The sequence below is a fragment of the Heterodontus francisci genome, chromosome 17 (assembly GCF_036365525.1).
Source record: "Heterodontus francisci isolate sHetFra1 chromosome 17, sHetFra1.hap1, whole genome shotgun sequence".
NCBI classification, from domain to species: Eukaryota; Metazoa; Chordata; class Chondrichthyes; order Heterodontiformes; family Heterodontidae; genus Heterodontus; species Heterodontus francisci.
In genome coordinates, this window is record NC_090387.1 from 79614013 (window position 1) to 79628754 (window position 14742).

General features: G+C 57.7%; 1 protein-coding gene across 1 annotated transcript; it reads right to left on the reverse strand.

Moving 5' to 3' along the window:
* Positions 1-5267: 5267 nt before the first annotated feature.
* Positions 5268-7929, reverse strand: LOC137378604 (uncharacterized). Its single transcript, XM_068048903.1, has 4 exons — positions 7796-7929; positions 7126-7677; positions 6595-7016; positions 5268-6505 (listed from the first exon to the last, which is right to left on the reverse strand). Exons 1-4 carry the CDS (start codon positions 7927-7929, stop codon positions 5268-5270), a joined length of 2346 nt encoding a protein of 781 aa, XP_067905004.1.
* Between the last annotated feature and the right edge of the window lie 6813 nt (positions 7930-14742).

Consider the following 14742-nt stretch of genomic DNA (forward strand, 5'->3'; position numbering starts at 1 on the left):
CTGTCTTTACTAGAGGGATCACAAGATGCAGAGGACCATTGGAAATAGGAGCAGGAGTAGGTCATTCGGCCCATTGAGCCTGCTCTGCCATTCAAACAGATCATGGTTGATCATCTCCCTGTGCGCCATTTTTCAACACTATCCCCATATCCCTTGATGTCATTAGTATTCAGAAATCTATTGATTTCTGTCTCGAACATGCTCAATGATTGTGCTTCCACAGCCCTCTGGGGTACAGAATGCCACAGATTCACCACCCCCTGAGTAAAGAAATTCCTCCACATCTCAGTTTTAAATGGCCTGCCCCTTATTCTGAGACTGTGTCCCCTTGTTCTAGACTCAGCAGCCAGAGGAAACATCCTATCCACATCCACCATGTCACACCCTGTAAAAATTTTGTAAGTTTCAATGAGATCACCTCTCATTCTTTGAAACTCTAGAGAATACAAGCCCAGCTTCTGCAATCTCTCCTCTTAAGACAATCCCACCATCCCAGAGATCAGTCTGGTGAACCCCTGTTGCACTCCCTCTATGGCAAGTATATCCTTCCTTAGATAAGGAGACCAAAACTGTACACAATACTCCAGGTGCAGTCTCACCAAGGCTTTATACAATTGAAGCAATACATGTTTACTTCTGTACTCAAATCCCTTTGCAATGAAAGTCAACATACCATTTGCCTTCTTTATTGATTGCTGCACTTGCATTCTAGCTTTTAGTGACTCATGTAAAAAGACACCCAGGTCTCTTTGGACATCAACACTTCTCAACCTTTCACCATTTAAGAAATACTCTGCCTTTCTGTTTTTTTTTTACCAAAGTGGATCACTTCATACTTATTCACATCATATTCCATCTGCCATGTCCTTGATCATTTACTTAGCCTGTCCAAATCCCTTTGAAGCGCCCGTGCATTCTCCTCACAACTTACATTTCCTTCTAGTTTTGTGACATCTGCAAATTTGGAAATATTACAATTGGTCCCCACATCCAAAACATTTATATAGATTGTAAACAGCTGTGGCCCAAGCACTGATCCTTGCGCTACCCTACTAGCAACAGTCTGGCATCCTGAGAATAACCCACCTATTGCTACTCTCTGCTTTCTTTCTGTTAAACAATTCTCAATCCATTGCAGTACAATCCCACATACTCTAATTTTGTTTGCTAACCTCCTGTGTGGGACCTTATCAAAAGCTTTCTGAAAGTCCAAATACACCACATCCACTGGTTCTCCTTTATCTATGCTACAAGTAACATCCTCAAAGAACTCCAACAGGTTTGTCAAACATGATTTCCCTTTCACAATCCATGTTGATTCTGCCCAATCATATCATTATTTTCCAAGTGTCCGCTTATCTCATCCTTTATAATAGATTCTAACATTTTCCCGACTACTAAGGTCAAACTAACAGGTCTGTAGTTCTCCGTTTTCTCTCTTGCTCCCTTCTTAAATAGTGGGGTTACATTTTCTGCCTTCCAGTCTGCAGAAACCCTTCCAGAATCTATAGAATGTTGAAAGATAACCACCAATGCATCTATTTTATCTCTAGCCTTCAATACTTTGGGATGTAACTCATCTGGCCCAGGGGAGTTATCAACTGTAAATCCAATTATTTTTTCAAATACTGCCTCTTTATTGATACTAATTACTTTCAGTTCCTCATTTTTACAATTCCCTTGGTTCCCTAGTATTTCTGGGAGATTTTCTGTGTCTTCCTCCATGAAGGCAGATACAAAGTAATTGTTTAGACTCTCCGCCATTTCCTCATTCTCCACCACAAACTCTCCTGTCCCTGCCTCCAATGGACACACACTCGTCCTTGCTAATTGTTTCCTTTTCACATACCTAAAGAAGCTGTTACAGTCTGCCTTTATGTTTCTAGCTAGCTTACATTCATAATCTCTTTTCCCTTTCTTTATCAGTTTCTTGGTCCTCCTTTGTTGGACTCTAAATTGCTCCCAATCCTCGGGCTTACCACTTTTTCTGGCGCCTTATAAGGCACTTCCTTTGACCTAATCCTTAACTTCTTTTGTTAGCCACAGTTGATTCACATATCCTGTCTTAGAAGAATGTATATTTGTTATAAACTGTGTAATACTTCTTTAAATACTAGCCATTGCCTGTCTACAGTCAAATATTTAAATATATTTTCCCAACCCATCGCTAACTTGCCCCTCATACCTTCAGTTTCCTTTGTTCAGATTTAAGACTCTAGTTTCCAAATAAACTATATCTCTTTCAAACTTAATGTAGAATTCTATCATATTGTGGTCACTATTTCCTAATGGCTCCTTTACAGCAAGTTATTAATTAGCCCTTTCCCATTGCATAATACTAAATCTAAAATAGTCTGATCCCTAGTTGGTTCTTCAACATACTGCTCCAGAAATCCATCTCATACACACTCTAGGAATTCATCCTCCACAGCATTAGTGCTAATTAGGTTAACCCAATCTATATGTAAATTGAAGTCGCCCAATATTACTGTATTGCCCATGATACATGCAGCTCTAATTCCCTTATTTATACCATGCCCAACATTACCACTACAGTTTGGTGGCTTATAAACAACTCCCAACAATATTTGCTGTCACTTGCTGTTTCTTAGCTCCACCCAAACTGATTCTACATCTTGATTGTTCAATTTAAGATCCTCTCTCACTTACTGATCTCGTCCCTTATTAACAGTGCTACCCCACCTCCTTTTCCCCTCTGCCTATCCCTGCTAAATGACTAATATCCCTGAACATGCAGTTCCCAGTCCTGGTCTCTCTGTAACCATTTCTCCGTAATGGCAATTAAATCATACCCATTTACCTCTATTTGTGTCTCCAAGTCATCTATTTTGTTTTTTTTATTCATTCATGGGATGTGGGCATCACTGGCATGGCAAGCATTTGTTGCCCATCCCTAATTGCCCTTGAGAAGGTGGTGGTGAGCTGCCTTCCTGAACCGCTGCAATCCATGTGGGGTAGGAACACCCACAGTGCTGTTAGGAAGGGAGTTCCAGGATTTTGACCCAGCGACAGTGAATGCTGCGTTTATTCAGATAGAGTGCCCTTAACTTTGTCCTTCATTCCATCATTCCTCATTCCGATCCTATTTGATGTTTGCCTTCGTCTTGTCTGCCTTCCAATTTCACTTACTACTTCTCTACTTGCTGTTACCAGTTTTGCTTCCCTCCAATCTGAGTGCCTCTGAGGCTCCCAACCCCCTAACAATTTAGTTTAAATCCTTCCCAAAAGCACTAGCAAATCTCCCTGTGAGAATGTTAGTCCTGGTCCTGCTAAGGTACAACCCGTCCATCTTGTACAGGTCCTACCTACCCCAGAACAGATCCCAATACCTCAGAAATCTGATGCCCGCCCTCCTGCTCCTAGCACGTAGCACTGGGAGTAATCCTGAGATTACTGCTTTGGAGGTCCTGCCTTTTAATTTCTTTCCTAACTCCTTGAACTCTGCTTTCAGGACTTCATCCCTCTTTTGAGCTATGTCATTGGTACCAATGTGGAATACGACCTCTGACTGTTCACCATCCCCGAGAAGAACATCCTATAGCTGCTCTGTAACATCCTTGACTCCGGCACCGGAGGCAACATACCATCTTGGTGTCATGTCTGCCACCACAGAAATGCCTGTTTGTTGCTCTAACTAATGAATCCCCTATTACTATTGCCCTTCCACTCTTCTTCCTCCCCTCCTGTGCAGCTGAGCCACCTGTGGTGCATGGACTTGGCTCTTGCTGCCCTCTTCTGAGGAACCCTTACCCTCGCCAGTATTCAAAATGGAAAACTGGTTAGCAAGCGAGATCGACTTGACAGGGTAGATGCAGGAAGGATGTTCCCGGTGGCAGGAAAGTTCAGAACCAAGGGTCATAGTCTAAGGATACAAGGTAAACTTTTCAGGACTGAGATGAGGAGAAATTTCTTCACCCAGAGAATGGTGAGCTTGTGGAATTCGTTACCACAGAAAGCAGTTGAGGCCAAAATATTGTATGTTTTCAAGAAGGAGTTAGATATAGTTAGTGGAGTGAAAGGGATAGAAGGATATGGGCGAAAGCGGGAACAGGTTACTGAGTTGGATGATCAGTCATGATCATAATGAATGGCAGAGCAAGCTCGAAGGGCCGAATGGCCTACTCCTGCTCCTATTTTCTATGTTTCTATGACTCAGGGGACTCCTGCACTCATTTATCACCCAGATGCCTGGAGTACACCTTAAGGCAGGGTAAATAAAACATAAGGAAATTCATCAGGTTTTGCAAGCACCAGACACCACTCAGAGTTGTCTCACAACAAAAACCTAGCGAAGGTGCTTAGCATATTAATTGATCTTCATCTACCCCAGCTTGATTTTCAATTCTCACCTGATATTAGCTAATGAAACATATTGGTTTGCTTGTTTCAGGCTTGTTCAATTTATGTCATGTCAGCACACCAGAGTCCGAGGCTCTTGGAGTATTTGCCTGTATAAAAACAGCAAAGACTGATGTCGGTTGACCAAACTCGTGATAATTGTAGCAAGGTGAACAATTTAGATGGACATCATAGCAAGACGATTACTATTGTTTTCAGAAATATTGCTCAAAATGATATTTTCTCCCTGATTCTGGGCTCATTTTCCTGTCAGGAGAATCAGAGGTTGGAATCTTTCCTGTCCCCCAATCCCACGGAGGCAGGTTTGAAGGCTGAACACGGAGCAAAATTGGAGATTAGGGCATTGGATCAGTGCCTCATTCCCACCTCTGGACAGAGGCAGGTGAACAGCAGCAGGGTCTACCCACCTGGAAGGAGCAAGCAGCCCCTTAGGCCAATTAAGTGCCTAATGAAGGGGACAACGAGGACTCCACAGGGATATTCCCAGTGCAGAGCGGCCTTCTGCTGAGGGCGGAGCCTGACAGCTCTGTGGAGGAGGCCTCCCAGTGGCAGGCTTGGGGGCCATTGGAGCCTAAGGCTTCAGGGCCCAATGACTTGGCCACGAGGATGACAGAATGTATCCAGGCAGTAACAAAACCTCCAAATGGGTTTCCCCTCTGCTCCAATAGCCGAACCTGTTTCGGAACTCTTCATTTTGGGAATTTCATCACGCTTTTGAGGATGCCTCGAAGTTGAGGTGCCTTCGTGCTCGCCTGCCTGCCACAGCAGCGGCCAACTCTCCTGGTGGGCCTACCAGCCTGACATCACTGTTGGCCCTCGGATTGGGCCTGCAACCTCAGGGACCGGCCCACCGTCCATAACTGGACACCGGACGCAGAGACGGTCAATTAGCATGCCACCTCCCAGAAGATAGCGTCAGAGGGCGCACTGCAGGCCAGTGTGGGGTCAGGACTGGAGGGTGCACTGCAGGTTAGTGTGGGGTCAGGACTGGAGGGCGCACTGCAGGCCAGTGTGGGGTCAGGATTGGAGGGCGCACTGTAGGCCAGTGTGTGGTCAGGATTGGAGGGCACACTGCAGGCCAGTGTGTGGTCAGGATTGGAGGGCGCACTGTAGGCCAGTGTGGGGTCAGGATTGGAGGGCGCACTGCAGGCTAGTGTGGGGTCAGGACTGGAGGGCACACTGCAGTCCAATGTGGGGTCAGGACTGGAGGGCGCACTGCAGGCCAGTGTGGGGTCAGGACTGGAGGGCGCACTGCAGGCCAGTGCGGGGTCAGGACCGGAGGGCGCACTGTAGGCCAGTGCGGGGACAGAACTGGAGGGCGCACTGCAGGCCAGTGCGGGGTCAGGACCGGAGGGCGCACTGTAGGCCAGTGCGGGGTCAGGACTGGAGGGCGCACTGTAGGCCAGTGCGGGGTCAGGATTGGAGGGCGCACTGCAGGCCAGTGCGGGGTCAGGATTGGAGGGCGCACTGCAGGCTAGTGTGGGGTCAGGACTGGAGGGCACACTGTTGGCCAGTGTGGGGTCAGGACCGGAGGGCGCACTGTAGGCCAGTGCGGGGTCAGGACTGGAGGGCGCACTGTAGGCCAGAGCGGGGTCAGGATTGGAGGGCGCACTGCAGGCCAGTGTGGGGTCAGGATTGGAGGGCGCAATGCAGGCTAGTGTGGGGTCAGGACTGGAGGGCACACTGCAGGCCAGTGTGGGGTCAGGATTGGAGGGCGCACTGCAGGCTAGTGTGGGGTCAGGACTGGAGGGCACACTGCAGTCCAATGTGGGTTCAGGACTGGAGGGCGCACTGCAGGCCAGTGCGGGGTCAGGACTGGAGGGCACACTGCAGGCCAGTGCGGGATCAGGATTGGAGGGCGCACTGTAGGCCAGTGTGGGGTCAGGACTGGAGGGCGCACTGTAGGCCAGTGTGGGGTCATGATTGAAGGGCGCACTGTAGGCCAGTGTGCGGTTAGGATTGGAGAGCGCACTGCAGGCCAGAGTGGGGTCAGGACCGGAGGGCGCACTGCAGGCCAGTGCGGGGTCAGGACCAGAGGGCGCACTGCAGGCCAGTGCGGGGTCCAGACTAGAGGGCACACTGCAGGCCAGTGCGGGATCAGGACTGGAGGGCACACTGCAGGCCACTGTGTGGTCGAGACCGGAGGACACATTGCAAGCCAATGCAGGGTCGGGACCGTAGGGCGCACTTTGGGGTTGGGGCCGAAGGATGCACTGCAGGCCAGTGCGGGATCTGGGCCAGAGTGCGCACTGCTAGGGTCGGGGCCAGAGGGTGCACTGCAGGCCAGTGTGGAGTCAGGGCCGGAGGATGTACTCAGGCCAATGGAGGGGTCAGGGCCAGAGGGTGCACTGCAGGCCAATGTGGGGTTGAGATCGAAGGGCACATTGCAGTCCAGTGTGGGGTCAGGGCCTGAGGGCACATTGCTGGTCACTGCAGTGTCAGGATTGGAACGCACATTGTAGGCCAGTGCGGGGACAGGGCCGGAGTGCACACTGCAGGCCAGTGTAGGGTTGGGGCCAGAGGATGCACTGCAGGCCAGTGTGGGGTCAAGACTGGAAGGCCCATTGCAGGCCAGTGTGGGGTCGAGACTGGAGGATGCACTGCAGGTCAGAGCGGGGTTGGGGCCAGAGAATGCACTGCAAGCCAGTGCGGGGTCATAACCGGAGGGCGCACTGCAGGCCAGTGCGGGGTCTGGTCCGGGGTGTGCACTGCAGGCCAGTGCAGGGTCAGGGGCGGAGGTTGCACTCTGGCCAGTGCGGTGTTGGGATCGGCGGGCAGACTGCAGGCCAGTGCACGGTCAGGACCGGAGGGTGCACTGCAGGCCCGTGCGGGACAGGACCGGAGGGTGCACTGCAGGCCCGTGCGGGGTCAGGACCGGAGGGCGCACTGCAGGCCAGTGCGAGGTCCGGACCGGAGGGCGCACTGTAGGCCAGTGCGGGGTCAGGACTGGAGGGCACACTGCAGGCCAGTGTGGGGTCAGGCCCAAAGCGCGCACTGCAGGCCAGTGCGGGGTCCAGACTGGAGGGCACACTGTAGGCCAGTGCGGGGTCAGGCCCAGAGGGCACACTGCAGGCCAGTGCGGGGTCAGGACCGGAGGGCACACTGCAGGCCAGTGCGGGTTCGAGACCAGAGGATGCACTGCAGGCCAGTGCAAGTTCGAGACCAGAGGGCACATTGCAGGCCAATGCGGGACGGGACCATAGGGCGCACTGTGGGGTTGGGGCCGAAGGATGCACTGCAGGCCAGTGCGGGATCGGGGCCAGAGTGCACACTGCAGGGTCGCGGCCAGAGGGTGCACTGCAGGCCAGTGTGTGGTCAGGGCCGGAGGATGTACTCAGGCCAGTGTGGGGTTGAGATCGAAGGGCACATTGCAGCCCAGTGTGGGGTCAGGACCTGAGGGCACATTGCTGGTCACTGCGGTGTGAGGATTGGAATGCACATTGTAGGCCAGTGCGGGGTCAGGGCCGGAGGGCACACTGCAGGCCAGTGCAGGGTTGGGGCCAGAGGATGCACTGCAGGCCAGCGTGGGGTTGTGACTGGAGGACCCATTGCAGGCCAGTGTGAGGTCGAGACTGGAGGATGCACTGCAGGTCAGTGCGGGGTTGGGGCCAGAGAATGCACTGCAGGCCAGGGCGGGGTCGGGGCCAGAGGGTGCACTGCAGGCCAGGGCGGGGTCGGGGCTGGAGGGTGCACTGCAGGACAGTGCGGGGACGAGACCAGAGGGCTCACTGCAGGCCAGTGCAGGGTCAGGGGCGGAGGTTGCACTCAGGCCAGTGCGGTGTTGGGATCAGTGGGCAGACTGCAGGCCAGTGCGCTGTCAGGGCTGGAAGATGCACTGAAGGCCAGTGCGAGGTCAAGACCAGAGGGGACATTGCAGGCCAGTGCGAGGTCGAGACCAGAGGGCACATTGCAGGCCAGTGCGGGGTTAGGACTGGTGGGCACACTACAGGCCAGTGCGGGATCAGGACTGGTGGGCACACTGCAGGCCAGTGCGGGATCAGGATTGGTGGGCGCACTGTAGGCCAGTGTGGGGTCAGGACTGGCGGGCGCACTGTAGGCCAGTGTGGGGTCAGGATTGAAGGGCGCACTGTAGGCCAGTGTGCGGTTAGGATTGGAGAGCGCACTGCAGGCCAGAGTGGGGTCAGGACCGGAGGGCGCACTGCAGGCCAGTGCGGGGTCAGGACTGGAGGGCACACTGCAGGCCAGTGTGTGGTCAGGCCCAAAGCGCGCACTGCAGGCCAGTGCGGGGTCCAGACTGGAGGGCACACTGTAGGCCAGTGCGGGGTCAGGCCCAGAGGGCACACTGCAGGCCAGTGCGGGGTCAGGACCGGAGGGCACACTGCAGGCCAGTGCGGGTTCGAGACCAGAGGATGCACTGCAGGCCAGTGCAAGTTCGAGACCAGAGGGCACATTGCAGGCCAATGCGGGACGGGACCGGAGGGCGCACTGTGGGGTTGGGGCCGAAGGATGCACTGCAGGCCAGTGCGGGATCGGGGCCAGAGTGCACACTTCAGGGTCGGGGCCAGAGGGTGCACTGCAGGCCAGTGTGTGGTCAGGGCCGGAGGATGTACTGAGGCCAGTGTGGGGTTGAGATCGAAGGGCACATTGCAGCCCAGTGTGGGGTCAGGACCTGAGGGCACATTGCTGGACACTGCGGTGTGAGGATTGGAATGCACATTGTAGGCCAGTGCGGGGTCAGGGCCGGAGGGCACACTGCAGGCCAGTGCAGGGTTGGGGCCAGAGGATGCACTGCAGGCCAGCGTGGTGTTGTGACTGGAGGACCCATTGCAGGCCAGTGTGAGGTTGAGACTGGAGGATGCACTGCAGGTCAGTGCGGGGTTGGGGCCAGAGAATGCACTGCAGGCCAGGGCGGGGTCGGGGCCAGAGGGCTCACTGCAGGCCAGTGCAGGGTCAGGGGCGGAGGTTGCACTCAGGCCAGTGCGGTGTTGGGATCAGTGGGCAGACTGCAGGCCAGTGCGCTGTCAGGGCTGGAAGATGCACTGAAGGCCAGTGCGAGGTCAAGACCAGAGGGGACATTGCAGGCCAGTGCGAGGTCAAGACCAGAGGGGACATTGCAGGCCAGTGCGAGGTCGTGATTGGAGGGCACATTGCAGGCCAGTGCGAGGTCGAGACCAGAGGGCACATTGCAGGCCAGTGCAAGGTCGAGACTGGAGGGCACACCGCAGGCCAGTGTGGGGTCAGGGCATGGAGGATGCACCGCAGGCCAGTGCGAGACCGGAGGGCACATTGCAGGCCGGTGCGGGGTCGAGACCAGAGGGCACATTGCAGGCCAGTGCGAGTTCGAGACCAGAGGGCACATTGCAGGCCGGTGCGGGGTCGAGACCGGAGGGCACATTGCAGGCCGGTGCGGGGTCGAGACCAGAGGGCACATTGCAGGCCAGTGCGAGTTCGAGACCAGAGGGCACATTGCAGGCCAGTGCGAGGTCGAGACCAGAGGGCACATTGCAGGCCAGTGCGGGGTCGAGACCGGAGGGCACATTGCAGGCTGGTGCGGGGTCGAGACCAGAGGGCACATTGCAGGCCAGTGCGAGTTCGAGACCAGAGGGCACATTGCAGGCCAGTGCGAGGTCAAGACTGAAAGGCACATTGCAGGCCAGTGTGGGGTCGAGATCAGAGGGCACATTGCAGGCCAGTGCGAGGTCAAGACTGTAGGGCACATTGCAGGCCAGTGCGAGGTCGAGACCAGAGGGCACATTGCAGGCCAGTGCGGGGTCAGGACTGGAGGGCACACTGCAGGCCAGTGCGGGATCAGGATTGGAGGGCGCACTGTAGGCCAGTGTGCGGTTAGGATTGGAGAGCGCACTGCAGGCCAGAGTGGGGTCAGGACCGGAGGGCGCACTGCAGGCCAGTGCGGGGTCAGGACCAGAGGGCGCACTGCAGGCCAGTGCGGGATCAGGATTGGAGTGCGCACTGTAGGCCAGTGTGGGGTCAGGATTGGAGGGCGCACTGTAGGCCAGTGTGGGGTCAGGATTGAAGGGCGCACTGTAGGCCAGTGTGCGGTTAGGATTGGAGAGCGCACTGCAGGCCAGAGTGGGGTCAGGACCGGAGGGCACACTGCAGGCCAGTGCGGGGTCAGGACCAGAGGGCGCACTGCAGGCCAGTGCGGGGTCCGGACTAGAGGGCACACTGCAGGCCAGTGCGGGATCAGGACTGGAGGGCACACTGCAGGCCACTGTGTGGTCGAGACCGGAGGAGACATTGCAAGCCAATGCAGGGTTGGGATCGTAGGGCGCACTTTGGGGTTGGGGCCGAAGGATGCACTGCAGGCCAGTGCGGGATCGGGGCCAGAGTGCGCACTGCTAGGGTCGGGCCAGAGGGTGCACTGCAGGCCAGTGTGGAGTCAGGGCCGGAGGATGTACTGAGGCCAGTGTGGGGTTGAGATCGAAGGGCACATTGCAGCCCAGTGTGGGGTCAGGACCTGAGGGCACATTGCTGGTCACTGCGGTGTGAGGATTGGAATGCACATTGTAGGCCAGTGCGGGGTCAGGGCCGGAGGGCACACTGCAGGCCAGTGCAGGGTTGGGGCCAGAGGATGCACTGCAGGCCAGCGTGGGGTTGTGACTGGAGGGCCCATTGCAGGCCAGTGTGAGGTCGAGACTGGAGGATGCACTGCAGGTCAGTGCGGGGTTGGGGCCAGAGAATGCACTGCAGGCCAGGGCGGGGTCGGGGCCAGAGGGTGCACTGCAGGCCAGGGCGGGGTCGGGGCTGGAGGGTGCACTGCAGGACAGTGCGGGGACGAGACCAGAGGGCTCACTGCAGGCCAGTGCAGGGTCAGGGGCGGAGGTTGCACTCAGGCCAGTGCGGTGTTGGGATCAGTGGGCAGACTGCAGGCCAGTGCGCTGTCAGGGCTGGAAGATGCACTGAAGGCCAGTGCGAGGTCAAGACCAGAGGGGACATTGCAGGCCAGTGCGAGGTCAAGACCAGAGGGGACATTGCAGGCCAGTGCGAGGTCGTGATCGGAGGGCACATTGCAGGCCAGTGCGAGGTCGAGACCAGAGGGCACATTGCAGGCCAGTGCATGGTCGAGACCGGAGGGCACATTGCAGGCCGGTGCGGGGTCGAGACCAGAGGGCACATTGCAGGCCAGTGCGAGGTCAAGACCGTAGGGCACATTGCAGGCCAGTGCGAGGTCGAGACTGGAGGGCACATTGCAGGCCAGTGCGAGGTCGAGACCAGAGGGCACATTGCAGGCCAGTGTGGGGTCAGGGCTGGAGGATGCACCACAGGCCAGTGCAAGGTCGAGACTGGAGGGCACACCGCAGGCCAGTGTGGGGTCAGGGCATGGAGGATGCACCGCAGGCCAGTGCGAGGTCGAGACCGGAGGGCACATTGCAGGCCGGTGCGGGGTCGAGACCAGAGGGCACATTGCAGGCCAGTGCGAGTTCGAGACCAGAGGGCACATTGCAGGCCAGTGCGAGGTCAAGACTGGAAGGCACATTGCAGGCCAGTGTGGGGTCGAGATCAGAGGGCACATTGCAGGCCAGTGCGAGGTCAAGACTGTAGGGCACATTGCAGGCCAGTGCGAGTTCGAGACCAGAGGGCACATTGCAGGCCAGTGCGGGATCAGGATTGGAGTGCGCACTGTAGGCCAGTGTGGGGTCAGGACTGGAGGGCGCACTGTAGGCCAGTGTGGGGTCAGGATTGAAGGGCGCACTGTAGGCCAGTGTGCGGTTAGGATTGGAGAGCGCACTGCAGGCCAGAGTGGGGTCAGGACCGGAGGGCGCACTGCAGGCCAGTGCGGGGTCAGGACCAGAGGGCGCACTGCAGGCCAGTGCGGGGTCTGGACTAGAGGGCACACTGCAGGCCAGTGCGGGATCAGGACTGGAGGGCACACTGCAGGCCACTGTGTGGTCGAGACCGGAGGAGACATTGCAAGCCAATGCAGGGTTGGGATCGTAGGGCGCACTTTGGGGTTGGGGCCGAAGGATGCACTGCAGGCCAGTGCGGGATTGGGGCCAGAGTGCGCACTGCTAGGGTCGGGGCCAGAGGGTGCACTGCAGGCCAGTGTGGAGTCAGGGCCGGAGGATGTACTCAGGCCAATGGGGGGGTCAGGGCCAGAGGGTGCACTGCAGGCCAGTGTGGGGTTGAGATCGAAGGGCACATTGCAGTCCAGTGTGGGGTCAGGGCCTGAGGGCACATTGCTGGTCACTGCAGTGTCAGGATTGGAACGCACATTGTAGGCCAGTGCGGGGACAGGGCCGGAGTGCACACTGCAGGCCAGTGTAGGGTTGGGGCCAGAGGATGCACTGCAGGCCAGTGTGGGGTCAAGACTGGAAGGCCCATTGCAGGCCAGTGTGGGGTCGAGACTGGAGGATGCACTGCAGGTCAGAGCGGGGTTGGGGCCAGAGAATGCACTGCAGGCCAGTGCGGGGTCAGGACCGGAGGGCGCACTGCAGGCCAGTGCGGGGTCAGGACTGGAGGGAGCACTGCAGGCCAGTGCGGGGTCTGGTCCGGGGTGTGCACTGTAGGCCAGTGCGGGGTCAGGACTGGAGGGCGCACTGCAGGTCAGTGCAGGGTCAGGGGCGGAGGTTGCACTCTGGCCAGTGCGGTGTTGGGATCGGCGGGCAGACTGCAGGCCAGTGCACGGTCAGGACCGGAGGGTGCACTGCAGGCCCGTGCGGGGTCAGGACCGGAGGGCGCACTGCAGGCCAGTGCGGGGTCCGGACCGGAGGGCGCACTGTAGGCCAGTGCGGGGTCAGGACTGGAGGGCACACTGCAGGCCAGTGTGGGGTCAGGCCCAAAGCGCACACTGTAGGCCAGTGCGGGGTCAGGCCCAGAGGGCACACTGCAGGCCAGTGCGGGGTCAGGACCGGAGGGCACACTGCAGGCCAGTGCAAGTTCGAGACCAGAGGGCACTGCAGGCCAATGCGGGACGGGACCGCAGGGCGCACTGTGGGGTTGGGGCCGAAGGATGCACTGCAGGCCAGTGCGGGATCGGGGCCAGAGTGCACACTGCAGGGTCGGGGCCAGAGGGTGCACTGCAGGCCAGTGTGTGGTCAGGGCCGGAATGTACTGAGGCCAGTGTGGGGTTGAGATCGAAGGGCACATTGCAGCCCAGTGTGGGGTCAGGACCTGAGGGCACATTGCTGGTCACTGCGGTGTGAGGATTGGAATGCACATTGTAGGCCAGTGCGGGGTCAGGGCTGGAGGATGCACCACAGGCCAGTGCGAGGTCGAGACTGGAGGGCACACCGCAGGCCAGTGTGGGGTTAGGGCATGGAGGATGCACCGCAGGCCAGTGCGAGGTCGAGACCAGATGGCACATTGCAGGCCAGTGCGAGGTCAAGACTGTAGGGCACATTGCAGGCCAGTGCGAGTTTGAGACCAGAGGGCACATTGCAGGCCAGTGCGAGGTCGAGACCGTAGGGCACATTGCAGGCCAGTGCAAGGTCGAGACTGTAGGGCACATTGCAGGCCAGTGCGAGGTCGAGACTGGAGGGTACATTGCAGGCCAGTGTGGGGTCGAGACCAGAGGGCACACCAGGCCAGTGTGGGGTCGAGACCAGAGGGCACATTGCATGCCAGTGTGGGGTCGAGACCAGAGGGCACATTGCAGGCCAGTGTGGGGTCAGGGCTGGAGGATGCACTGCCGGCCAGTGCGAGGTCGAGACTGGAGGGCACATTGCAGGCCAGTGCGAGGTCAAGACTGGAGGGCACATTGCAGGCCAGTGCGAGGTCGAGACCAGAGGGCACATTGCAGGCCAGTGTGGGGTCAGGGCTGGAGGATGCACCACAGGCCAGTGCGAGGTCGAGACTGGAGGGCACATTGCAGGCCAGTGCGAGGTCGAGACGGGAGGGCACGTTGCAGGCCAGTGCGAGGTCGAGACTGGAGTGCACATTGCAGGCCAGTGCGAGGTCGAGACCAGAGGGCACATTGCAGGCCAGTGAGAGTTTGAGACCAGAGGGCACATTGCAGGCCAGTGCGAGGTCGAGACGGGAGGGCACATTGCAGGCCAGTGCGAGGTCGAGACCGGAGGGCACATTGCAGGCCAGTGCGAGGTCGAGACCAGAGGGCACATTGCAGGCCAGTGCGAGGTCGAGACCGGAGGGCACATTGCAGGCCAGTGCGAGGTCGAGACCAGAGGGCACATTGCAGGCCAGTGCGAGGTCGAGACCAGAGGGCACATTGCAGGCCAGTGCGAGGTCGAGACCAGAGGGCACATTGCAGGCCAGTGCGGGGTCGAGACCGGAGGGCACCTTGCAGGCCAGTGCGGGGTCAAGACCAGAGGGCACATTGCAGGCCAGTGCGAGGTCGAGACCGTAGGGCACATTGCAGGCCAGTGCGAGGTCGAGACCGTAGGGCACATTGCAGGCCAGTGCAAGGTCGAGACTGTAGGGCAC

Coding starts and splice junctions, on each gene's coding strand:
- LOC137378604 (XM_068048903.1), bottom strand. CDS start 7,929: ATGGGTCCTCCAGTCACAACCCCACGCTGGCCTGCAGTGCATCCTCTG. Junction 7,017..7,125: donor CCAACACCGCACTGGCCAGA/GTGCAACCTCCG, acceptor ACTGGCTTGCAG/TGCATTCTCTGGCCCCAACC. Junction 6,506..6,594: donor AGATCCCGCACTGGCCTGCA/GTGCATCCTTCG, acceptor TCGACCACACAG/TGGCCTGCAGTGTGCCCTCC.